Source organism: Sturnira hondurensis, unplaced genomic scaffold, assembly GCF_014824575.4.
Source record: "Sturnira hondurensis isolate 20B ecotype Veracruz unplaced genomic scaffold, ASM1482457v3 Scaffold0005329, whole genome shotgun sequence".
In the NCBI taxonomy this organism is placed as follows: Eukaryota; Metazoa; Chordata; class Mammalia; order Chiroptera; family Phyllostomidae; genus Sturnira; species Sturnira hondurensis.
The window spans coordinates 2,052-24,780 of record NW_028077960.1 but is presented as its reverse complement, the minus strand read 5'-3'; the positions used below and the strand labels follow the sequence as shown (position 1 = coordinate 24,780).

General features: G+C 59.7%; 3 protein-coding genes and 1 long non-coding RNA gene across 9 annotated transcripts; 2 read left to right on the top strand and 2 right to left on the bottom strand.

Moving 5' to 3' along the window:
* Nucleotides 1-4,919: 4,919 nt before the first annotated feature.
* Nucleotides 4,920-9,905, bottom strand: LOC118987701 (uncharacterized). Its single transcript, XR_005066625.1, has 2 exons — nucleotides 9,551-9,905; nucleotides 4,920-5,664 (listed from the first exon to the last, which is right to left on the bottom strand). It is a non-coding gene; the product is annotated as an uncharacterized LOC118987701 (long non-coding RNA).
* MCEMP1 (mast cell expressed membrane protein 1) lies at nucleotides 5,953-8,797 on the top strand. 2 transcript variants are annotated; one of them, XM_037046916.1, is made up of 7 exons: nucleotides 5,953-6,153; nucleotides 6,450-6,539; nucleotides 7,107-7,229; nucleotides 7,408-7,461; nucleotides 7,572-7,685; nucleotides 7,924-7,989; nucleotides 8,089-8,797. In XM_037046916.1, coding segments are annotated over exons 1-7 (543 nt in total). In that variant the 5' UTR covers nucleotides 5,953-6,059; the 3' UTR covers nucleotides 8,091-8,797. The 2 variants fall into 2 exon arrangements, with proteins under 2 accessions (XP_036902811.1, XP_036902810.1); XM_037046915.1 differs by having other exon boundaries at nucleotides 7,924-8,797.
* On the top strand, nucleotides 9,257-11,240 carry TRAPPC5 (trafficking protein particle complex subunit 5). 3 transcript variants are annotated; one of them, XM_037046917.1, is made up of 2 exons: nucleotides 9,257-9,316; nucleotides 10,627-11,240. In XM_037046917.1, the coding sequence occupies exon 2, from the start codon at nucleotides 10,640-10,642 to the stop codon at nucleotides 11,204-11,206; it is 567 nt and encodes a 188-aa protein (XP_036902812.1). In that variant the 5' UTR covers nucleotides 9,257-9,316; nucleotides 10,627-10,639; the 3' UTR covers nucleotides 11,207-11,240. The 3 variants fall into 3 exon arrangements, with proteins under 3 accessions (XP_036902812.1, XP_036902814.1, XP_036902813.1); XM_037046919.1 differs by lacking the exon at nucleotides 9,257-9,316 and adding an exon at nucleotides 9,476-9,577; XM_037046918.1 differs by lacking the exon at nucleotides 9,257-9,316 and adding an exon at nucleotides 9,618-9,640.
* A 1,851-nt stretch (nucleotides 11,241-13,091) lies between these two features.
* On the bottom strand, nucleotides 13,092-22,031 carry FCER2 (Fc epsilon receptor II). 3 transcript variants are annotated; one of them, XM_037046912.1, is made up of 11 exons: nucleotides 21,863-22,031; nucleotides 20,073-20,221; nucleotides 19,012-19,128; nucleotides 18,656-18,709; nucleotides 18,101-18,163; nucleotides 17,839-17,901; nucleotides 17,697-17,759; nucleotides 17,521-17,610; nucleotides 15,481-15,797; nucleotides 15,247-15,353; nucleotides 13,092-14,939 (listed from the first exon to the last, which is right to left on the bottom strand). In XM_037046912.1, the coding sequence occupies exons 2-11, from the start codon at nucleotides 20,092-20,094 to the stop codon at nucleotides 14,801-14,803; spliced, it is 1,035 nt and encodes a 344-aa protein (XP_036902807.1). In that variant the 5' UTR covers nucleotides 20,095-20,221; nucleotides 21,863-22,031; the 3' UTR covers nucleotides 13,092-14,800. The 3 variants fall into 3 exon arrangements, with proteins under 3 accessions (XP_036902807.1, XP_036902809.1, XP_036902808.1); XM_037046914.1 differs by having other exon boundaries at nucleotides 15,481-15,632; XM_037046913.1 differs by having other exon boundaries at nucleotides 21,940-22,026.
* Nucleotides 22,032-22,729: the final 698 nt, after the last annotated feature.

Below are 22,729 nucleotides of genomic sequence, written 5' to 3'. Positions count from 1 at the left end.
AGACTGTCCACCGCCCGGGACACAGAGGAAGAAAACGACCAGTGACTGAGTGAAAGCATATTAGGGAAGGTGCCGGACTGCAGCTTTCCTCTGACTAACCTCTTTCCTGAATTCCAGGTCCCTCACCTACACTTTTGCCCCCTTATAAGAAGGTTGGCGTGAAAGCGAAGGGAAGGTGGCCTGTGAGGGTACAAACCCACCGTCTTCGCAGATCCCCGGCCATCTCAGTAAAGAGGCCGTAAAGCTTCGATCCTTGTCTCTGCGTGTTGGGTCTGGTAGGTGACAGGCAGCAGGAAGGTTGGCTTTTCCGGTTTCACACACAGAAAAGTGAGTGCGTATTGTAAGTGCATTTGTGAGATGTGCTCTCTTTCGTGCCGGGGCGCTCCACCCTCCATCGTGCAGACGAGGGCCATCCGGGCTGGCGCCCGGAGCTGCAGTCCGAGTGCTGCTCTCTCACTCGCTGCTGTTGACCAGGGTGGGGCACACATTTCTTTGTGCACAGGAGCAGAGAGCAAATGGTTCAGTTCTGTGGCCATATGGTCTGTCGCAGCCACTCACCTCTGCCACTGACATGCTGAAGTGGCCACAGGTGAAAAACTGGGCATGGCTGTGTCCTCCAAAAACTTTATTTGTGAAGACTAGGATATGAATGTCACGTACTTTTCATCTGTCACTAAGTATTAAATATCTTTTCAGGGATGTAAAAATGTAAAAAACTGTTTGGCAGTTCCTGAAAAAGTTCAACACAGAATTGTGTGGAATCCAGCAATTCCACTCCTGGGCGCATGCCTGAGAGAACTAAGAGCAGGGACCCCAAAAGGTGTCTGTACACCAATGTTCGTGGCTGTACCATTCGTAACAGCTGAGAGTGGGCACAACCAGACCGTCTGTCAGCACGTGAATGGTTAACCAAAATGTGACAGGAAATAGAAATGAAGTCCTGGTACCTGCTATGCCATGGATGGATCTTAGAAACATTAGGCTACGTGAAATAAGCCAGGCACAAAAGAACAAATACTGTGTGATTTCACTTATTTGAGGTATGAATGGGCAAATTCATAGAGACAGAATGCAGGCGGCAGGTGCTGGGGCGGGAATGGGAGTTAGTGTTTAATGGGAACAGTTCCATTTTGGGAAATGAGAAAATTCTGGAAATAAAGAGGAGTGAAGATTGTACAACATTGTAAATGTACTTGATGCCATTGACTAGACACATAAAAATGGTTAAAATGGTAAATGTTATGTGTCTCTTACCACGATTTTTTATCTCACCCGGAGATACGTTTATTGATTTTAGAGGGAGGGGAAGGGGGAGAGAGCGAAAGAAAAACATCCATCAGTTGCCTACCGACGCACCCCAACCAGGAATTGAACCCACAACCTTTTGGTGCATAGGATGATGCTCCAGCCAGCCGAGACACCCGGCTGGGACACATTTTTTACCACAATTTAATAAATCCATTTGTACTGGAGACAAACCAAAACAGTAAAACCTTTCTTAGCTTGTGGGTCACGTGAAAGCAGGTGGTGCTGCAGCCCATTCCACTGAGGAACGAAATGGGGCTGCCTGCATCTCTTCTGTGGCCGAGAGACCTTTAAGTGTGGACATCGCGTGCCTTGTGCACCCAGCGAGGCGCTGCGGTCACATTTGCAACCCTGCCCCTACATGCTCACCAGCTGCTCTACCTGTCCCTCAGATGCTGGCTTCTGGAGTCCTGCCCCAGACACTGACTACATGCAGGACAAGTCCCGACGAGATGTGGGAAGGGACAGTTCCTGAAGGGGAGGCCATGGCAAGGAGAAGGCAGAGCTTCCCCCCTGGACCTCTGCAGTCTGCCCCAGGGGCTTCCTCTTAGCCCCGGATGTGGGCAGGGAAAGCTGCGGGGCCAAGGGAGGTATATTACCCAAAGAGGAAGTCCCATACCTGGAGGCCTTACAGAGAAAGAGATGGCAGCAGCCTGACATTCCTGTCGGAGATGTGGCCTGCTGCTCCTGCTTCTGGGCGCAAAGCAGGTCCTGCAGCCCCGTCCCCCACAGGGGCCCAGGGATCCAGGTCCCACACAGGGATGCACAGAGGCTGGTCCAGCTGTGGGTCTCTTGGTTTCCTCCTCCAGCCCCCAAAGGCTGAAGGCTCTCCCCTTCCCCCTCCTCCTCATCCGGGGCTGCTGGCATGTGGCAAGTCACTTTGAATTAATGAGAAGATCAGGATGTTAGCAGCCCTAAGTAAGGGCTTGGACATCCAATCCCAGCAGGGGCCTCAGGAGCCCCTCTGATTTGGACCTGAAGGAAGATCAAGGCAGCCCCACCCCCAACCGGAAACCAAAACTCAACCCTAACCCAACCCAACCCTAACTCCAATCCCAAATAAACCTCAACCTCGAGCCTAAACCAAACGAAATCTAAAGTTCAAACCTCAACCCCAACCCCAACTAAACCCAGGCTTTAAGCAAACCACAACACTAAACCCAACCCAAGCCCCACCCCGGCCAGCTCCACCTTTCACCTCAGCTCACACCCACCTTCCTCCACAATACCCAGCTCAACAAGGACTCCAGGGGAGTTCCCCATCACCTGGCCTCTCCACCAGGGCCTGGACCACCTGGGCCTTCTGCAGGGGAGTGTTTTTGGTCCCAAGCGTTCCAGCCCCCAGGGCGCATGGGGGGAGGGGAAGCTGGGTCTCACAGACCTCCCTTCCTTCCCCCTGCAAGTACTTGAGGCGATAAGAAACACTGATCTGAGGGGCAAATGGGGACAACTGTAATTGAACAACAGTTAAAAAAAAAAAGAAACACTGATCTGGACTGCGAGAGTGTCACCTCCTGGGGGAGCCTTGTCACCTGCCCTGCAGGTGGGTACAGAGGTCGTTCTTCAGGAGCTCAGTTCTGTTCCCAGTGCCCTGTAACCCCCTTCCCTGTCCGGTCTCTATTTCTCAAAGACCCCAGCGGCTCTGCCTCTTCTTCCCCAGGGGCCTGGCCCACAGCCCCAGCCTCCTCCCTGCCCCAGTGGCGGGACCCCCTTTCCTCAGGACACTGGTGTCTCCGTCCCCAGCCTCCCCACAGCCCACACATCTGGCTCCCATTCCCTGGCGTGGGAGCGTCCAGCCTGCTAAACCTCCCGGAAGTCTCCTGCTGGGGGTCCAAGCTCCCTCTGCCAGGGCCTGAGGCCACCAGCTGCACGTGTGACTCCACGTGCGGCTCTGGAACAGCTGGGCAGAGGCCACCTTCTCACTGCCCGCGCGCAGGTACCGATTGGACAAGAGCTCGCCGCTGTCCCGTGCGGCCCTTCCCGAACGTGAGGTGCCTGGCGGGGGACCAGGCCTCGGAGGGCGGAACTGGAGGAAAACCCCGAGGAGGCGACCAAGAGGGTCTAGGCGCCGCGCTGAGTTTCGTGCCGCGCAGAGGGGCTGAACCCGGGCTTCCCCAGAAGAGGGGCGCTCAGACTCTGGAGGGAGGCGTGCGCCAGGGGCGGGGTGGGGGTCCCGACCGATACTTTCTTCTGCCCCGTCCCCGCTCCTCCCATGCTGGACCCCGCCTGTAGCTCCGAGAATGGGGCACCAAGTGTCCGTCGGGGCGCCGACACCCGCGGCTCAGGGCCTCCTGCAGGAAGGGAAGGCAGCGCTCCCTCCGAGGCCACCTGGACGGTCACCCTCGGCCTTGGGCTTCCCAAGAAGCTGCTGGGTCATCCCCCCTCACACCCCACAGCCAGGCCCCCTCCGGCTCAGGAGGGGACAGAGGTCCCCGGCCCCACCGCACAGACGCCCCGGGGTCCGTGTGGACCCCTGGGTCACCTCTCAGCCCAGACCCCCGCGCGCCTGCCGAAGGAACCAGCACGCGGGCAAAGCCGGGGTCGTGGACGGAAAAGGGTCTTCGAAGGGCCTCCGAGGCCGCAGGCCCCAGGGTCAGTGTTCGCCCCGCAGGCGCAGCTGCCAGCGGCTACGACGGGCGCTCAGACATGACATGGGGCAGGGGGCTTGTGTGCCCTTTTGGGGGGGGTTCCTGGTGGTTAAAGGGACCGTGGCCTGTATCTACACTCACAGGTGTAGATACGCGAGTAGACACGCGAGAAATGTCTGCTGAATAGATAGCCACATACACACGTGAATACACTCGCCTTACACACTGTGCGCACAGTGCGGGTACCTGCCCCGCAAACCCGGCAGAATCTTCGGGAGGCCGGGTGAGTGTTCAGGCTCTGATTGGCTGGGCTTGAGTCATGTGCCCACCTTAAGCCAATCCCTGATCAGGACACATTTTCCGTCATAAAAAAAGAAGCAAACTGTTATCCCGTGGAAAGGGCTGGTTAGGAACTTCCCGGGCCACCGACACCGTGGCTTGTGGGTCTCCACTGCCTTTTTCTCAACCTCCGGAGGGCTGGAGCTCGGTCTCGGCCCCCCTGGGCCGGGGAAAGATGCGCGTCTGGGGTTCCACACCGCGCGCCCGTCTGTCACCGCACAGCCTGCGCTGCGTCTGGCCCGGCGCCCCCGCGGCTGCGCGAGGGCGGCCTGCGGCCCAGAGACCCGCAAGGGGCGGCTGCCCTCCGGAGCAGAAGGGGTCGGCAGGAGTTCGGAGAAGAAATGGGCCTCCCCAGATCTGAGGGGGAATCCCAGCGCGCTCCTGAGATCAGTCACAGACTTCAAACCTGCAACCCAACACGCGCTGCACGTGGTCGGGAAGTCGTACTGATTTTTCCGAAGGGAGAAAACCGACCCTGGAGAGCAGGCCGCCACCCGGCACTTAGGATGTTGCCCCCTCGGAGCGCAACGCCCCCAAAGGGCCCATGCACATTTGTCTTTGAAGGCTCAGCACCTCCCCCAAAGTAGACTATATTGATGGTTTAAAAATGTCATCTACACGCTACAGTGCTAACATTTTGGGTATATTATGCTAAATAAAATGTTATTAAAATCAATTTAGCCTGTCTTTTTAATGTGGCTGTGAGAAAATTTTGAATTCAACATGTGGTTCATACGATATTTCTCTTGGAAGGCACTTAGGCTTACAGAGAAAATCCTAGACTCGCACGGAGAAATTTCTCTAGACTTACAGAGAAAGTTCCCTACGTGTGTTGTTTTATTCTTATCCCGTTTTCCAGGTCAGACGGCCACGAAGAGGGCTTCCCGACACCTGCACGGAGCGCAGGCGTGGGAGCGCGCGGACACGTGTGTTGCTCTGGGTCAGCGTGTGTGGCAGCATGTGAGGGGCTGTGCTCGGTGTATCTGTGAGCAGAAGTGTAACTGAGGGTGTTCGGGAGTCTGTGTGTGCAAGCGTGCGTTGTGAGCTTGGGCAGGGGAGCAGAGGCGCGCACGAGAGTGAGTCTGCTTCTGGGTGTTCCTTCCACTGGGGTCTTCAGGCCAAGGAAACGGTGGTTCCTGCAAAGGTCAAGGCGCAGGTCCAGCTGCGGTCCCAGGGGCGGATATGGGGTTCCAGCGGTCAGCGCAGTGGCCGCACACCCCTGCCTTCCCTCCGTGGGGCCTCGAAGAAGTAGAGTTTCTTGGAGCGGAGTGCGGGGCGGGGCTGCGGCAGGAGGAAGGAAGGTTGGGGGCCCAGGAGCCCGGAGGTGGCCACAGCGTCTCTCCCCGGAGAGTCAAGAAGACCATACCAGGTTCACCCAGGCAGACGTGTGCGCACACACGATGCAGACCCGCACACAGCTTCCTGAAAGTTCCTGTCACCGAAACAAATGATCTTTATGGGATACAATTGACATACAACATATAAACTTTAGGTTACACCATGGTGATCTGCCACATTTTACACTTCAAAATAGTGCCTGTAGTATTAGCTAACACCTCTGCCCAGGACTCCTGACCGTTCTGTTCTGTCTCCAGGTCTGTGGGCTTCTCTTCCTGGTCCTCCCTGAGACCTCTGGCTTCCTAAGACCCCTCTTGACTGGGGGTGTGAGGATGCTGCCCTAGGGCAAGAGGGTTCTGGATCCCTGAACAAGGAGGCTGGCCTCTCCTTCCTCCCTCACACCCCAACTCGGAGATTTCTTCATCTGCTGTGGTTCCTTCCGGGGGTGGGGGTGGGAGTGTGTGTGGACAGACGGGCAGACTGGGCACAATGGCTGCTAAGGAAACCTGCGTGAACCCAAAGGCCAGGAAGCAGGCAGCAGCCTCCAAAGACAAGCCCGGGGAGGCCTCAGCCAACAGGAAAGGTCAGGCACCTTGGTACAGGGTGTGGGGCATCGGGAGGGAAGGGTTGGGATGGAAGGGAGGAGGGGCCAAGAGTGGGGGCCAGAGGGCTTCTTCCCCCCCCAAAAATGTGTGTGCATATGTGTGGGACACCCTTTTCTCCTAACCAAGATCCCAGTCACTAACTTTCATCCCCAGAAGTATGTTGTGTGCAGGGGTTCGGCAAACCAGGATTTCTGGGTCCCCTTCCATGCCCACCTTACCCCCACCCCAGAGCTCCACATAGGTTTACAAACCCTTCTTACTGACCCACTCACAGGTGTAGATGACCCTGACTATGAGAATATCACCTTGACCTTCAGAAACCAGGACCAGGCAAAGGGCAGCTACTCACCACCCAAGAGCAAGGGTAAGCAGCCACCTACCAGTCCGTGTCCCACAGCCTGGAGGCATGGCAGGGATGGCAGGCAGTGTGTGGAGGTCAAGGCCAGCAGTGTGGGTGGGCTGTGGTGGTGCCCAGGCTTCTGTGCAACAGTGGTGGGGGGTAACTTTGTAGGTGGTGATGATGGTGGTAGAGGTGATTGTGTAGGTGGAATTGCTGGTGAAGGTCTGGGTGTTGACAAGGGTGAGTAGGTGACAATGTAGTGGATCAAGAAGGAACCACTAGACAGAGCTGACCAGGGTGACCAGAGATGCTGACAGGGACAATGGCAGCAACAATGAGCATCGATGTTGGTGGCTGTTGATGACAGCTACTGCCGACCTTGGTGATGGTGGGTGATGGTAACAGTAGAGAGGGCATGACGGTGACTGTCAGAGATGATTGCTGGTGGCGCAGTGGGTGATGGTCGAAGCTGCTAACGGTACTGGAAAGAGCAGGTGGCAGAACCACCGACAGGGCTGGAGTCAGTACTGAGAGTCCAAGCAGTGGTGGTGAACTTGGAGGTCACCAACCCTGCCTCTGTCCTCATCCCAGCCTGGGCCAGGCCGTCCTCGGACTCTGCCCAACCCTCGCGCTGGTTGCACACAGCCTTCATGAGCCTGTACGTTCTTCTCGCCCTGCTTTCCATCATCTTGCTGTCCTGGGTCCTGGTGAACAGTGAGTAGACTTTCAGTTTGGGGGGGTCCGGGGCAGTCTGGAGGGGTCCCAGCAGCAGGGGGGCCCAGTGTTCCCATAGTTCCCCTTTCCCCTAGTTCCTCTCCCTTCCCCCACCCCTGCTGCCAGGGCTGCAGAACTGGGACACTTCAAGGGTTGTCCTGTCTCCCCGCCCCAACAGATTCTAAGATGTCCCAGGAGCTGCTGGCCTTGAAAGGGGAGCTGTGGAATAATGGTGAGGAGAGGACCTGGGGGAGGCCCAAGGGGCGAGGGTGAGGGTGGGGAGAGCAGTGGTGACACAGGCATCCCCACGCACACCCTTGGTCTCCGTGGTCTCCGTCTCAGTGCGTGAGTGCCAGGAAAAGCAGAAGCAGGGCTGGAGCCGCATCTATCAGAGAGTCTTTGAGCGCCTGGGCTTGATCAAGAATGGGACCGAGAAACTGAAGATGCTGCCCACAGGTGTGTTTGGGGACCTCCACTGCGCGGACCGCTGTGCTGGGGAACCAGAGGGGGGCCCACAGAAGTCCCGTCCTCCCAGAGTGCAGAGTTTGGAGGGGTGATGGATGTTACCTTCCAGCAACTTGGGGTTTTTTAAATGCTGCTGGGAACCCCAAGCGCTGGGCTCTGTAGCACCCCAACCTGGGGGTTGTCCAAGGCTCCACCTCAGTCTTCTCCTCTCTCCCCACCCCAACCTCAGATGTAACCCAAATCCGCAATCAACTAAGCAAAGTCTTCGAGATGTTGCAGAAGATGCAAAATCAATGTGAGTTGGGACCAGTGTGGGTGGAGCCCTGGCCTCAGCCCTCGCTTCTCTCCCAGGAGTGTCTGTCTGATCGAGGGTCTCTGCCGCCTTCCCCCACAGAGTCTACATCTGAGTGAATGAGAAGACAGGGGAGCTCTGGCTGCAGCCTGGAGGACAGGGCGGTCCCTCCCACCACAGATGACACACAGGGGCCCCAGCCTGGTCTGAACCCATCCATCGTGCCCACATATGGAAAACTGCGTGGTGGTGAATGAGTGCTGTGGAGTTGCCTGTGTGCGTGTGTGTCTAGGGGGGGGTGCGGTAAACACTTCATGGAGGGAGGGTATTTCAGTGTGCCCCACCGGAAGGTGTATGGGGTGAATGTTGAGTGCAAGAGTCACAGACGGTGTGGTGTGCAAAGCTGTGTCACTGTCCATGTGACACATGGGTGTGCTGTAGTGTGTTTCGTCACGCATGTCATGGGAGGGGGCTGTGACAGCAGGGACCACAGAGGTGGCGTATGAGTGTGGTAATGGTGACGCGTGTTACATGCACGTCTCACTGTCAGTGTGAATGTGCACAAAGGCGCCACAGTATGGTGTGTGTGCAAGCCTGTTATGGCGGAGGTATGCGGAGCACACAGTGGGAATGTGTCGTCCTGGGTGTGGGTGTTGTGGTGTGTGCCCCGTCACTCCCTGTGCCCACGTGAACAATTGTGTCAGTGTGAGTGTGCCTGATCATGTCACCAACGGTGTTCAGAGCATGTGCACATGTGTGCCTGTCTGATTCTGCACTCGAATTTTGTGATTCATGAAGATAAAACCCAAGGGGAAACCATGTGGCTTTCAGATCAATTACTGCGGCGACTGCGGGCCTTTGGGGAGGGTCTGCAGGTGTTGGATTTGGCGGGTGGGGAAAGCCACACAGTGAACAGGGGGACGATATACGGGGAACGCCAGGGACATGAGGGTGTGTGAGAACCATGTCCGGAATGGGTCCCAGGGAGTAACTGAGTTCCTGTGCCCTTGACTTTGTGCCCATGAGGGTCTGTGGCCTGAGATGTATACGTGCGCGCATGTGTCCCCGAGACAGAGACGCGTTCCCATAGTCAAACACGTGCTGTCAGTACGTGACCATCCAGGCTTTACTGTCCTGAGAGAGGGCCCAGGATGCGGGGACTGCAGCCCTGGGTCCCGCTCCCGGGCACGCGCGCCCCCGAGCGGCGGGTCTTGGAATCACCGCGCGCGGGTCCCGCCCCCAAGGCGGCCCTCAGCAGCGCCTGCGCATGTAGGGCCTTTTACGACGGCATCGTAAAGCAGCTCGACCGCGCTGAGGGCCGCAGTTCTCGGTGAGACCTTGCCCGCCCGCGCCTCCCTGCCCGCCTCGGGCTTCGTCCGCTCCCGACTCCTCCCCGCGGGCCTGTGGGTCTTGGGCGAGGGTCACGGGGGCGGACCGGAAAACTCGAGGCCCCGGCCTTTCCGCGGTTCGGCTTACAACTCCCCATAGCAGCCTAATAGAGGACTCTTAGCACAACGCCTCCCGTCTCGCGCCCTGGGTCCTCCCGGTGTAGGCGGCTACTCACCCGGGCGGGGGCGTCCTGGAGCCTCTGGTACTCCACTGGTCTTCCCATCCCCGACGCAGACCTCTCCGTCTTCTGGCCCCGTCCTGCCTGGTGGGGGATGGGTTCTCATTTTCCCCTCCGGACCCCACCCCGGGCGATGGCTTCACACCTGAGTGGTGAGGGTGGAGGGGAAGAGAGGGTGTCTCAGCACCCTGGGGATTCACCCCATTCGCTGCCACTCCCACCGCAGAGCCACAGTGTGGAGGTCTTAGTCCCCCCTTGGGGTTTTCTCCTACAGCCCCCTTCCGTGCTGGGATGGAGGATAACAGCATCCCCTGCTGGGTCCCTTTAACCCCAGGCCTCTTGTCCAGCCACCTTTCTGGAGAGCACCGGGGTAGGGGTCTCCCAGCGCCTTCCCCTATCCCTGTCCAGTCTTCCTTACAAATGCAGGTCCATCTTTGTCCCCAAGGAGACACACTACGTGCATTACAGGTTGGCGCTGCCCTGCATGGAATTGGAAGGGTTCCCAGTGTCCCTTCCTGGTTTGCTCTCTGTACCTCTTCCGTTCCCCAAGCTTCCCGCCCTGGCCGCTGGTCTCAACACTCAGTCCCTAATCCCACCTTTAGTGTCTCTGGTTTCCGGTAGGGGCAGAGGGGGCGGGGACAGGCAGGGACATTGGCTTCACACGCCGGAAGTCGGAGCGAGAGCACAGGCCATAGCCCTCTCACGGTCCCCATCCTTCCTTGTTGCCTACAGACCCTAAGCTTGATGCGCTGCCCGCCGCCCCCCCCCCCCCCCACACACACACACTAGTTTCCTTGTTGGTGTCCAGGTTGTTTTTCATGGGGTGGGGGTTTCTCGCGCCCCCTTGTGGTCCCACTCCTCTCTCCTCCCACTTTACCTCTAAGCCTCTCCTTACTCTGTCCTTTGCTGGCTAGGCGTAATAGAGGCGAGATTTATGCATAGGTGAATGCCCCTTTTCCTTCCACTCATCTCTTCCCATGTGGGAAGTTGGCGATAGAGCAGATGGGGTGGGCTGAAGGTCCCAGGGTTCTTTCTCTGTCCCCTAACACTGGCGTTGCCTGGTTTCCCCACAGGCAGGGCGGCAACATGGAGGCGCGCTTTACGCGCGGCAAGTCTGCGCTGCTGGAGCGTGCGCTGGCACGGCCGCGCACCGAGGTGAGCCTGAGTGCCTTCGCGCTGCTCTTCTCGGAACTGGTGCAGCACTGCCAGAGCCGTGTCTTCTCTGTGGCTGAGCTGCAGGCACGCCTGGCCGCACTGGGCCGCCAGGTGGGTGCGCGCGTTCTAGATGCGCTGGTGGCTCGTGAAAAGGGTGCCCGGCGCGAGACCAAGGTGCTGGGCGCCCTGCTCTTCGTCAAGGGCGCGGTGTGGAAGGCACTTTTCGGCAAGGAAGCCGACAAGCTGGAGCAGGCCAACGATGACGCCCGCACCTTCTACATCATCGAGCGGGAACCGCTCATCAACACCTACATCTCGGTGCCCAAGGAAAACAGCACGCTCAACTGTGCCAGCTTTACCGCGGGCATCGTGGAGGCGGTGCTCACACACAGCGGCTTCCCGGCCAAGGTCACAGCACACTGGCACAAGGGCACCACGCTCATGATCAAGTTCGAGGAGGCGGTCATCAGCCGAGACCGGGCCCTTGAGGGCCGCTGACCTCATGGGAGATAAAAGATGAGTCAGCGCCCTTCCAGAGTGTCCGAGTGTCTTGTGTCTTGCGTCTTGTGTGGGGCCCTCGGAGACCCGCACCACAGGACCTGGCTCCCTGCCCAGCTAGTGAGGGAGGCTGGAGTCCAGGCTGTTTGTAACAGGGGAGGGCCGGCTTGTACCCTGCTTGGGCTCTCAGGTTGGGGTGAGGGAGTCCAGGGGTGGTTGGGAGACAGACCAGGCAGAAGGAGATGCTGGCAGTTTCCGGAATCACAATTGGAGGCTGACTATAGGATGAGGGGGCAGGGAGGAACCAGGCTAAGAGAGACTCCTTTAGACCAGGGGCCAGCATACTTTTTTTGCAAAGGACTCGGTGGTGAACAGTTTGTGCCCAGTAGTAAGTCAAGGATTGGGTGTTGCCGTGTCCTTAGAAAACAGGCTGATCGCTGCTTTAGACTTGCTATTTAGAGAGCTTTCCAGGGGCCGTCAGTGTCCTGGGGGTTTGTGGGTGATGCAGACTCTAGGCCCACCCCAGACCTCTCCACTCGGAATCTGCATTTTAACAAATGTGAGAAGCAGTGTGCTAGGGCATCGGATGTTAAAGCTCGAGCGACCAGGCGCCGCCACCCTCCCCTCCCGAGTTTCAGATGCTGCAGATCTGGGTGGGCCAGCAGATTTGCTGGTCTGACACGTTCCCAGGAACTGCTGGGGCACTGGGGGCTGCCCTGTGAAACTGTGGCCTGAGACACCTGGTTCTTGAGGGAAGTGGCTGGGCTTACTTCAGAACTGTCTGGATGCTTAAAATAGTTTGAAGTTAATTTCTAAACACATGATTGATGCACAGGCATGTCCTTTGTTTAAAAAATCCTATACCTCAGGCAACCCTCTCACTTTTGCCCGCTATCCTGGGACCTTGAGCACGCCTACCCCCGAGGTAAATCCCGCCACTCCTGGGGAGACCTGTCCAGGTCTTCCCTGTCCCCTTACCTCCACAGGAACTGAGCACGGCTGCTTTGCAGGGGGGCCTCACTGCCTGCAGAGGCTCTAAGGACGGCATGGGGCAGCTTTTCGATGTGCTGTTTCAGTGCTCATTGCACAGGGAGTCATGGGGGCAGCCAGGGGCCCTGGCGTGGTCAGGCCGTCTCAGTCATCCAGCAGGAGGTGAGGAGGCAGCAGGCTTTGTGAAGAAGGCAGTGAGTGTCCGCAGGACAGATACGATGACTGGGCACTCAGTGCGTGTAGCACAAAGGTGATCAGGAAAATAACCGTTCGCTCCCAGGGAGCTGGGGAAGAGGCGGTCAGGGTGGCAACCAGGAACCCAACAGGGAGGGACTCAGGGTCTGGGGGTCAGACAGATGGAAGCCACAGGCCCAGAGAAGGGAAAGCCCGTGTGTGGAGGGAACTGCAGGGGTCATCTTGGGGTTTAGCAACCTGAAGCTCTCAGAGGCCCCGGTGGGAGCGGCTCCCAGGGCCTGCTGGGAGTTGGGGGCTGGATTGTAGGGGAGGCAGGAGCTATGACACAACCACGTCTGTCTGTCCCGAGGCTTGGCAGTGAAGGGTTCCAGGGAGAAACGGGGGTTGGGGAGGAGGTGCTGGGGTGGGGGGCCCAGGGTCTGTTTTTCCCTGCTGAGGATAAGCAGGGTCATGTGGAGAAAGGAGCAGGCTTGGGATGAACTGTGAGATGTGGGGATGGGCACCCATTTGGGGCAGGGACGGACCCGGAGAGAGAACAGGCAGCTGTGGTTCCCACCTTGGTGGCTTGGAGCTGGAGGTCCCCCCAGCAGTGGGGATGGCTGAGGAGGAGGGGCTGGTCCCAGCCCTTTGGAGACGGGCAGGTAGCCCTTTACTTGAACAGGCCTCAGAGCAGGTTCCCAATGAAGATGTAATTCACCCATGGTCATGCATTAGTTTGACGTATTTATTGAGTGCCTGCCACACCAGATACTGAGGACACAGCTGAGAGCAAGACAAAGGCCCCTGCCCTGGAGCATATTCTAGCCAGCAGAGATGGGCAGTGACAGATCGGTTAATTCAGCATCTTGGGCTGTGGCGAGAGTGCACAATGGGGCAGAAAAATCAGACTTGGGGTGTCATCTTAAGTGAGGGGTGCTCAGGACAGGTTTGCTAAAGAGTAGGGGGCCACACATGTAGAGGCCCTGAGGCTGGCATGAGTGGAAGATTTCCAGGAACGGGGGGGGGGGCTGTGAGGAGGGGGACCTGTGGGCAGCCGTCCTGTAAGGGCAGAGGACGCCTCTGAAAGGTTTGGAACAGTGGAGAGTGAGACCACACCAGCTCAGGGGAGGAGACGACTCCTGGCATCTGGGGTTCCAGCCCAGGTTTCAGTCTGAGGGTCTAGCTGTTTTCCTTCCTCGTCCTGAGCCCCAGGTCTCCCAGGTGCCACTACAGTGTGCTGCCCAGCCTCAGGGCCACGGTTGGCCCTTGGTCCCCCATTTCCCGGGCGGTCCGGTGTGGGCATCTACGCCTGGACTCTTCCCCTCGAGGGGCCCTGAGAATCGTGTTCCCGTATCTGGCTCTCCTCTGGGCCAGGAGCTGGGGGTGGGACAGGCAGGCAAGGAGTTCAGTGTCGGAGACCCTGGCCCGCCTTCCTCCTGCTTTGCCACCAGGCTGACTCTGGCCCAGCCTGGGCCTGGCGTTGCCTCCACCCCTGAGGGCCGGTGGGGCTGGAGCCTTGACCTCCACTGCCAGGTGACTGGGCCACATGTGCATCAGTCCCTTCAGCCAGTTAGCACGTCGTGAGCACCTTCTGTGTCAGCTCAGGCCCTTTCCCTGGTGGCCTGAGCATGGAGCCAGGTTTAGGGCAGGCACTGCTTCACCTTGTGGTGTTGCCAAGGCACCAGGGGTGCCCAGAGCCCTCACCTCCTGCCCTGCCTAGGGCATGCTTCTTGTAACACAGCAGGGGGAAGGGGTGGGCAGGTTCGAATTCCACCTCGGCTGTTCCTGGTGCGCAGAGGTGGCCTCAGGCACCAGGCACTGGAGCTCCCAGCTCCCACCTTCCACACCTGAAGGCCACAGCTAGTGGGGCCCCTCAGGAGGGTGTGCGTGATGCAGGCAGGACCCAGCGGAGCTGTGGTGCCAGGGCAGGGAATGGCTACATCTAGGGAGGATGAGGGCGGGCTCTGTTCCTGACCCCAGTAGGGGTGGGCAAGGTGTGGTGGGGTGATGGGAGAAGCACACAGGAGCCTCCGCTGCCCCCTGCAAAGCTGGGCTGCCCAGCCCATTGTCTCTAGTGGGAGCTCCCAGCCTACAGGCTGGTGGCAGGGTTCCTGAGGGGGGAGCTCTGAACACCCGAAGACGGAGGTGGTGACAGCCATTTGGGCTGAGGGGCAAGGGACAGGCCCTTTGGGGAGTTGGCAGGAACTGGGGTAGGTCAGCTGCCCTCCTTCACGCAGGGACTTCATGCAGAAAATGTCAGTGGGACCCTTCAACCACGAAAGGCACCTGGCCTCGGCTGGGCCACAGTGCCCCACTCTGGGCCTGGCTGTTCCCATATTTGAGGTGGGGGTCACGAAGAGGAGCACAGCTGGAGGGCAGGCAGGGGGCTGTCAGGGCCCTTGTCTGGGGGGTGAAGCAGGAAGCAGGCAGTCAGCACGTGGCCAGCCGTTCACACATCCAGCCCTCGAGATGGGTGTTGCAGAAGGCGTCGTTCCACTGCCCAAAGCCCAGCATCATCACACAGTCCTCGCCCTCTCCCCCGTTGTTGGGCTCCCCTGGCCGCCAGTTGCTGGAGTGGGAGGCTTTGCGTTAGGGTGGGTGGGGGTGGGGGGAGGGGCTCCCTGCCTCAGCCTAAACGCCCCGCCCCCAGCCTCCGTCCTCCTCACCCCCTCTCCACTGCCCCCTGCCTTCCTCCACCCCAGCCTAGGCCTTCCTCCTCCAAACCCTGACCACATCCATCCTACTGTGACAGAAGCTCCCCCAGCTCTGGGCCTGGGACACACTCCCCCACCTACCCTGCCCTCATCACAAGGCGGCCCCTCTGAGCCTGGGCCTGGGGGCCATCTGCTCAACATCCCCCCGACACTGCCACTCACCTATAGTCCAGGGTGCTCCCGTCCATCCAGACAAATTCCCCCTCTATGTTCAGATCCCGAAGGCCGATCCAGGAGCCCTTCTTGTTGACATATTTGGCCAGGAAGTCCTGAGGAGCAGGACAGGGCTGGAGGGCTGGGGTGTGCTTGGATCCCTCTGCCATCCAAGAGGCCATGTTGGGGCCCCACCTCCCCGGCCACCGTGCTGGCCGCACCCTCTGCAGAGCCCAGGCCCACCTGCTCCTCCTGGCTGTGGATGCTGACGAGCCGCCCGTGGAGGTCACTGCAGGCGTACCGCGCCTGGATCCACCTCTTGGCACCCTCCCCAAAGTAGTAGCACTTCCGCTGGAAACTGACCCACTCCTCAGGGCACGTGTCACACATGGAGCCTGGGGTGGAGGAGAGGCTCAGGGGGACAGCTGTGGTGGATACCAGGGTGGGCGCCGTGGCTGGGGCTGTGGCGGGCACGGTGGTGGACATCGTGGTGGGCACCAAGGGTACAGTGAGCAGAGTGGGTGGCAGCATCTTCCCTGGAGTCACTTTTGGGGTCCGGGCTGAAAGCAGACCCACCAGAGAGCCTAACACAGAGTCTCACAGGTCCTCCCTGGAGCTCTGGTGCTGCTGGGTGGAGTGGCCCCACCAGGGACCTCCGCAGCTGCCAGTGCCAGCGCCTCAAAGAGCCTCTGCTGCTTGCGGAATGGCAGCCACGACACAGCGCAGGTACACCTCTCAGCCACCAGCATGTCAGCTGCCAGTGATGCCACCCTGAGCACACCTGTGGCAGCAGCACCTCAGTCCCCTGCACCACCACCTGGCCCCCGGCACGATGGGCAGCAGCACCTTCATCACCCATGTCCTCCCCACAAACGTGTCTACAGGCAGACGCGCTGGATCGCCAACACCAGTACCACAAAGCCTCCATCATCAACAGCATCTCAACTGCCAATGCCATGGCCCCAGACTCCACCACATCCAGCAGCACCTTTACCACCTTTACCATCACTGGCACTGGCCAGCAGCACCTACCCAGCCCCGGAGCCACATGGCCATGCCGTCAGCACCAGCCGAAGCAGTGTTGAGCCAGCACTGTCTCCTGGCTGGACCAGGCCCCCCACACCAGCACATGCCCACCTTCTGGGGTATTGAGTTGGCTTTCTTCTCATTGGCCAGGAGAGGCTGTGAGCAGTGAGGAGGGGGCTGGTTGGCAGGGTGCCCATGACCTTGACCCAGAGCCACCTTGGTCTCTCTCCCCTTACTCCCCCCCCCCCACCCCAGCAAGGGAAACTCTCAGGCACTGTCGCTGCCATTAGCACTCCTAGTCACTAGTAAATGAAAGTGGGTTTTCTTAGGGTGCCGTTCGAGAGGAACTGTGGGGGCCTGGGGCCCACAGAACTCCGTGCAGCCGTGGGAGGAGCAGAGCCGGGGGTGCTGCTCGCTCACGGAACTGTGGCCAGTGCAGGTGCCGGGGGAAATAGGAAGAGACCGCCCCTGGTCCCGTCCAGGGAAACTCTGGGTAGGGGGCCGAGGGCAGGGGGCTGGGGGCAGGATTGTGTGTCACGGGTCATGGAGAGACGGCCCTGAAGCTGGGCGTCCACCATAGGTGGCCCTTCCGAGGTCGCTGGTCCAGACCCCGCCCCCAACTCCCAGGGAGCATGGGGTCTCCGCTGGAATTTCCAGGGCCACACCAGGTCCCGGGGGCCGTGCTCCTTCACCAGGCGCAGATCCTTCCTCTTTTCTCGCCCAGCTGGGTGGCTGGGGCTTCCCAGAGGTGGAAAGCCAGAAATGCAGGGGCAGGGGAGTGGGGCAGAGGCACAGTGACCGCACGTCTGCCCTCTGTGCTGGCCTGCTGGGGCCACCCTCGTGAGCCTTGTGCCAGCCAGCATTGCCCTGGCATGGCCACCCATGAGGAAGAGGCCGTGGTGTCCCCACACCCGCCACTGATGAGGGACCCCCAGCCCTCTGGCGGCATCAGGCAGTCTTTTGGGGGGCTTTGGCTGAGGGCCTCCTGCGGTTGGCCCTCTGCTGAGCGTGGCGGGCAGAGGACCATCAGCTCAGAAACCCCAGAGGTGGTGAACACAGGCCTACTTTTACCTGGAGCGGACATGTGGGACCCCCACCATCAGGGCGCCGGAGGGAAGCAGCCCGACTCAGAAAGGGCTTTCTCGCGTGCCCCCCTGTGGCCCTGTCACGCACACGCCCGCCCTTTACACTGGAGCACGTACTGTGTCGTCACAGGCGTGCACCAGCGCGCCTGAAGGCACAGACGCCCAAGCTCACCGTTGGCCACTCGAAGCTCCACCCACAGCTTGGACACCTCCTCCTGGAGCTTTTCCAGTGAAGTCAAGGCTGCGCGTCTCTCGTTCAAGCCTGGGGGGGCGCATGGGGGTGGTGGTCACAGACGAACGTGGGGGCTTCCTGGCCCCAACCAGCCTGCAGACCCTCCCAAGCCTCACCCTGGGACTTGAGGTTGGTCAGATCCTCTCGGAGTCCATCCAGGTCCTGCGACAGCTCGGAGTCTGGCGGAGGCATCAGGGAGGGCGTCAGGGGTGACGCTGGTGGCTCTCGGACTCCTCCCCCCCACCCCCCGTCTCTCACCCTGGTCTTTCATTCTCCTCTGTTCTGCTTGGATTTCCTCCATGGTCTGCAGTGCCTGGGCCTCTGGTTGCAGGGGAGGGCTCAGTGGTAAGCAAGTCTGTCAGGGGCACCCCTGTCCCCTCAGTGTCCCCTCAGCTCTGAGCGAGACACTGGAGGGCCACCTGCTCATTTTGCAAGTCACAGGTGGTCTGGACACTGTGCCCACATGTCACCCAAATTCCTTTCCTCTTTTTCTCCCAGACCCCTAGCAGAAGTCACTCACCCTGGGACCTCCCGGCCATCTGGTCACCCTTGTATCTTTCCAAGTCCTTGGAGACCTGAGAGACTGGGGGAAGGAGGACATGTCCTCAGGGGCCAGGCAGGCAGGTCCTCGAGTCCGCTGCCCCTTCCACAGTGCCAGGTGCTGAGAGCCCCCTCCCGTGGTCACCACGGCTACAGCTCTGTTTCTGATCTCCAGGGCAGAGGAAGGTGCAGGCAATAGAACGAGTTTGTGTGCCCTTGTCCCTTCCAGCATTCAACATAGAAGCAGGGGCATTCCCTGAGAGCTGGCTGGCTGCCAGGTGCCCACTCGGGGTTGCACAGTCTTGGCTTGCTCCCACCGCAGAGCTATGAAACAACACCCACCATACAGGCGGAGACCCTCCCTCACCCTCCTTTGGGCACTTCTCAGAGCCTTTCCACCAGGAGTCACTGGGTTACCCCCGCACCGCATGGGGGAAGGGCTCAGGCTGACCCTCGGCCTTTCTCCCGCATCTGACAGTGGTAGGACCAGAGCCTGGTGTCCTAGCCTCCCTCTCCCACCCCGGCCCCTCCATACTGTTCAGGGCAGCGGTGTCTTCCAGCTGTTTCAGATTCTGTACAGTGTCCCAGCCTGGGCAGGAGGAGAGGAGAGGAAGGGTTTCTCAGGTCCCCCACCCACCCACACCCCACCTGCTAGGTGAGGACAGAGCCGTTGGGTGTATCACGTGGGGGTGCCCACAGGGTGGGAGACAGGGGTGCTGAGCCAGAGTGGAGGCTCTCGAGAGTGGAGGAAGAGACATGCGAAGGGGCTGGCATGGCTGAGGTGGGAAGCATTGGGCTCCAAGGGGCATGTTGGGCCCCCAGGACCTCAGAGTGGGGATCTGGGAGGGAAAAGGAGAGGTGGGCTGCACTGGGCTTTGGGGGTGTCCTCACGCCACAGGAGAAGCAGAGTCAACAGCCCGGCCCACAGTGCGGTCATCATCAGCGCCAGCAGCGCAGTCAGCACTCCTGGCCGGCAGCACCGCCGCCGTCTGTGCAGTTTCAGGACGTCTGCCAGGGATGGGGAGCGATGAGCAGCATGCAGGAGGGTGGGGCCCCAGCTCTGGCCCTGCCCCGCCACTCAGGCCTGGGAGCCCACACTGAAGCCAAGGGTCTCAGTGGCCCCCCAGCCTCCTCTGTAGCCCATCCCCTCAAGTCATCTTCCATGTGCATTTCTGCATCTGTGTGTTTCCGAGTCTGTCCCACTGTCTAACCAGCCCGAAGTCTGCTGTGCCTTCTGCCCAAACTGCAGCTGACAGCGAGCTTGACTTGGGACCAGGCCACTGTCCAGAGAGACGTGCCCAAGGCCCGGAGCTGAGACCCCGCTTCCCTGAGCCCCTCCAGACACGCTGACCCCCACCATGCGCTCTCCTGTGGCTCACCTCCCTTTTATAGGTCCAGCTTCCCTCACCACTCACCTGCTGGGAGCTGGGCCTCCCTTCTCTCTGATCCCAGCCCTTACCTTGATGCCTGTCTCCCCACCCCCACCCCTGGGACCCTTCCCTAAACACAGGATATGGGGTCTCAGTTCTTCCCCATATCTGAACTCTTCCCCAGCTCTTTCCCCAACATCAGACCCTCCAGGCCTCACCCCAGGTCTTGCCCCCTCAAACTCTACCTGGAGACTCCACTGCAGGTCCAGGCCCCCGCCCCTCATCCTGGCTGTGGGGACTCATCCTTCAGAACCTCTCTTGCTCCGAGTCCCCCTCCACTTGGTCCCTGGGCTCCCAGGGGCTGCTTTGTTCTGGTTTCCAGGGTGTGAGTCAGAGAGGGAGGTGCCTGGGGCTTCCCTTTCTGCATGGCTCTGGGCCAGGAAGGCCACTCAGGGCGCACCTGCCCCCACAGAGTGCGCCTTTTCCAGACACCCACTCTTCTTCCCAGAGGGGACCCCGCAGCCCCTCTTCTCTCCTGGTGGGGAGCAGGAGGTCAGGGTCAGCTCCAAAGAGTCCTCTCACCTGAATAGGGGTGTTCTTCCATGGCAGCCCTGATTGGATCCTCCCAGGGGTGGGGTGCTCACCACCTGTCCAGGTGGTCCCTAGGGTGGCACTGTCACAGCTCTGGCTGGGGGCTGCGTCTCACGAGCAGGAGGGCCAGATCTCAGCGCCTGAAGGTCGAGAGGCACAGTGACCACTGGCTGGTTGTGCTCAGCTCTCAGACGAGAGCCCTGCACCGCAGAGTGAACCAGGAGATGTAGCTGGTGTGCAGGGTCACAGGCTGACACCAGAGCTGAGTGCCCGAGAGCCCACCCCATGCAAGGGACACGGCAGGAGCTCGATAAATGTGTGTACCCATGGGATCTGGGTAAGTGGCTGAACCTCAAAACCAATTTCCTCATTTATAAAATGCTGACGTGAAGCCCTGGCTGGGTAGCTTAGTTGGTTAGAGCGCTGTCCAGTACGCTAAGGTTGTGGGTTCCATCCCTGGTCAGGGCACATACGAAAAGCAACCAGTGAGTGCATAGATAAGTGGAACAACAAATTAATGTCTCTCTCTCTCTCTCTTTAAAAAAAAATGAAAGAAAAGGATGATATTAGTAACACCGATACCATAGGGCGGTGGACAGCTCTACGTGAATGGCCGATGTGCTTTGAACGAGGCCTGGCACAGAGTAAGCCCCAAATACCCTCAGCTCTTGTTAGTCTTGCTGCCTGGGAAGCCTGGGCCTGGAGTTCAACCTTCTGGAGCCTCGGTTTTCCCTGAACAAAAAAGGGGGGGAAAAGAGGACCCAGCTCCTGAGGGGCTGGGTCGCTTAAGGTGTTACTCTGTGTGAGGCTGTTGGCACAGTGCTGGACACAGGGTCTTCAGAGACTGGCCCTTTCCCAGGCATCTGCTTGGTGCCAGGTCCTGCTGGGAAGTGCAGAGACCCCGTCACCAGCCTCAGCCACCTCTTCTGCCAGCCTTTAAAGTTGCTTGACTTTGAAGCGCTAAGTATGTGCTGAAGAGCGTGGCCTTCAGGTCGGATGAGCCTGGGGGTCACTGGCTACCCCTCTTGCTGTGTGACTACAGGCAAGTGGCTTCCCTTCTCTGAGCCTTGGGCACGTGGAGATGGGGGTGGCTCAGCTCTGATCACTGGCACCTCAAACAGGTGCCTGGCCATCCCAAGGAGGCCAGAAGTGCCACCGTCCTATGGCTGGGCGTGCCTGAGCCCACGCCGGCCAGACCTTGGGCTGGGCGCCTCTGGGCACTGGGGCGGCGGTGCCGACTCTACTGGAGGGGTGCGCTGAGGTGTGGGAGGCACCACTAGGCAGTCTGCACTGAGCAGGCCCGCTGGGGTGCTGGGCAACCCAGGGCCCTGGGAGGGTGAGGAGTTTGCCCACTTTCCAGGGCTCGAACCCAGGACCTATGTGTGACCATGGAGCTCTTCTGCTCGGCCACCGAGCACATGATCTCCTGGTAGGTGTTTGCTAGTGCACGTCAGGGCAGTGGGGCCCAGAACCAGGTCAACCTTCTAACATGAGAGCTCCTGCCTCTGCTGTGGCCTCCTGTGGCCCTTCGCCGGCAGCCCGCAGTGCCGGCAGCAAATGTGTCTTTCTGGCTGGCTGCTACTCTGCCCAGCCAGGTCCCCACACACCCGGAGAGGGTGTCTGTGACACCCGCTGCCCACCACCCCCACCCCCTTCTCATGCAGACCTCCTGGTCAGCCCTCGGGCCTCAGCCCCAGCTCCTTCTCCCGGCAAACCGATGCTCATTTCCCACCACCAGCCCCAACTCCCGCGTGCCCACGGGGCTGCACTCCCACACTCACCCAGGTGCACACTCACGGCACTGCCACACAGACACGCCTATGCATGTGGCAGATACCACATATTCACACTCACTCACATGAGCTCTGTGCGTGCCGCTGTCCTGGCCGCAGAGGCCAACCTGAGGCGTGCCTTCTCTGCTGAGGGAAGAGCCAGCACGGGGCTCGCCCCAGGAAAGCGTGTTCATGCATGGCCTCACCTCGCACACCCACAGCCCGGTGAAGTCCGAGCTATTATTGTCTGCACGTCTCAGGGGAGCACACAGGTTCTGAGACGCTAGCCCATGGGGCCAAATGGCTGATGGGGGTCAGCGGTAGGGTTGGGACTTGAACCCAGTAGATGGGCACAGAGAGAGGAGGGGGAGGAGGAAGTAAGATGGGGGAGACGACCGGACAGAACTGTGCTCTGGTGCTGGCGGCTGTGCTGTGCACTTTAATTTAGTAGCAAGGTGTGCTGGGTACACATCTTAGCATCTCTGATGCAGTAGCACATGTAATATTCACCCTCACCCTACGTGGAAGATGCTTCTGTCACCCATGCTGCCTTAGGGATGAAGGGTGTGAGGCACAGAGAAGTAAAGTAACTTGCCCAGGGCCACACAGTTCCTAAGTGGCAGAGGCAGGACTTGAACTCAGGCCATAAGAGTCCCAGCTCCAGCCCTAACTGTCAGTCCGCCTAGCCTTGTATTGACAGGTGGCACTTGGCCCACCTGCTCTTTCTCCCCGCACCATGTTCCCCGGTCCTGAATCCCACCCCACCTCAGTTAGGGGCTGTCCAGGGCCACCCCCTCCACTCCAGGATGGGCCGACTCCTCACCCCAGGATGGACACCCACCTGTGTCCATGTCCCAACCAGAACTGAGCCAGGCC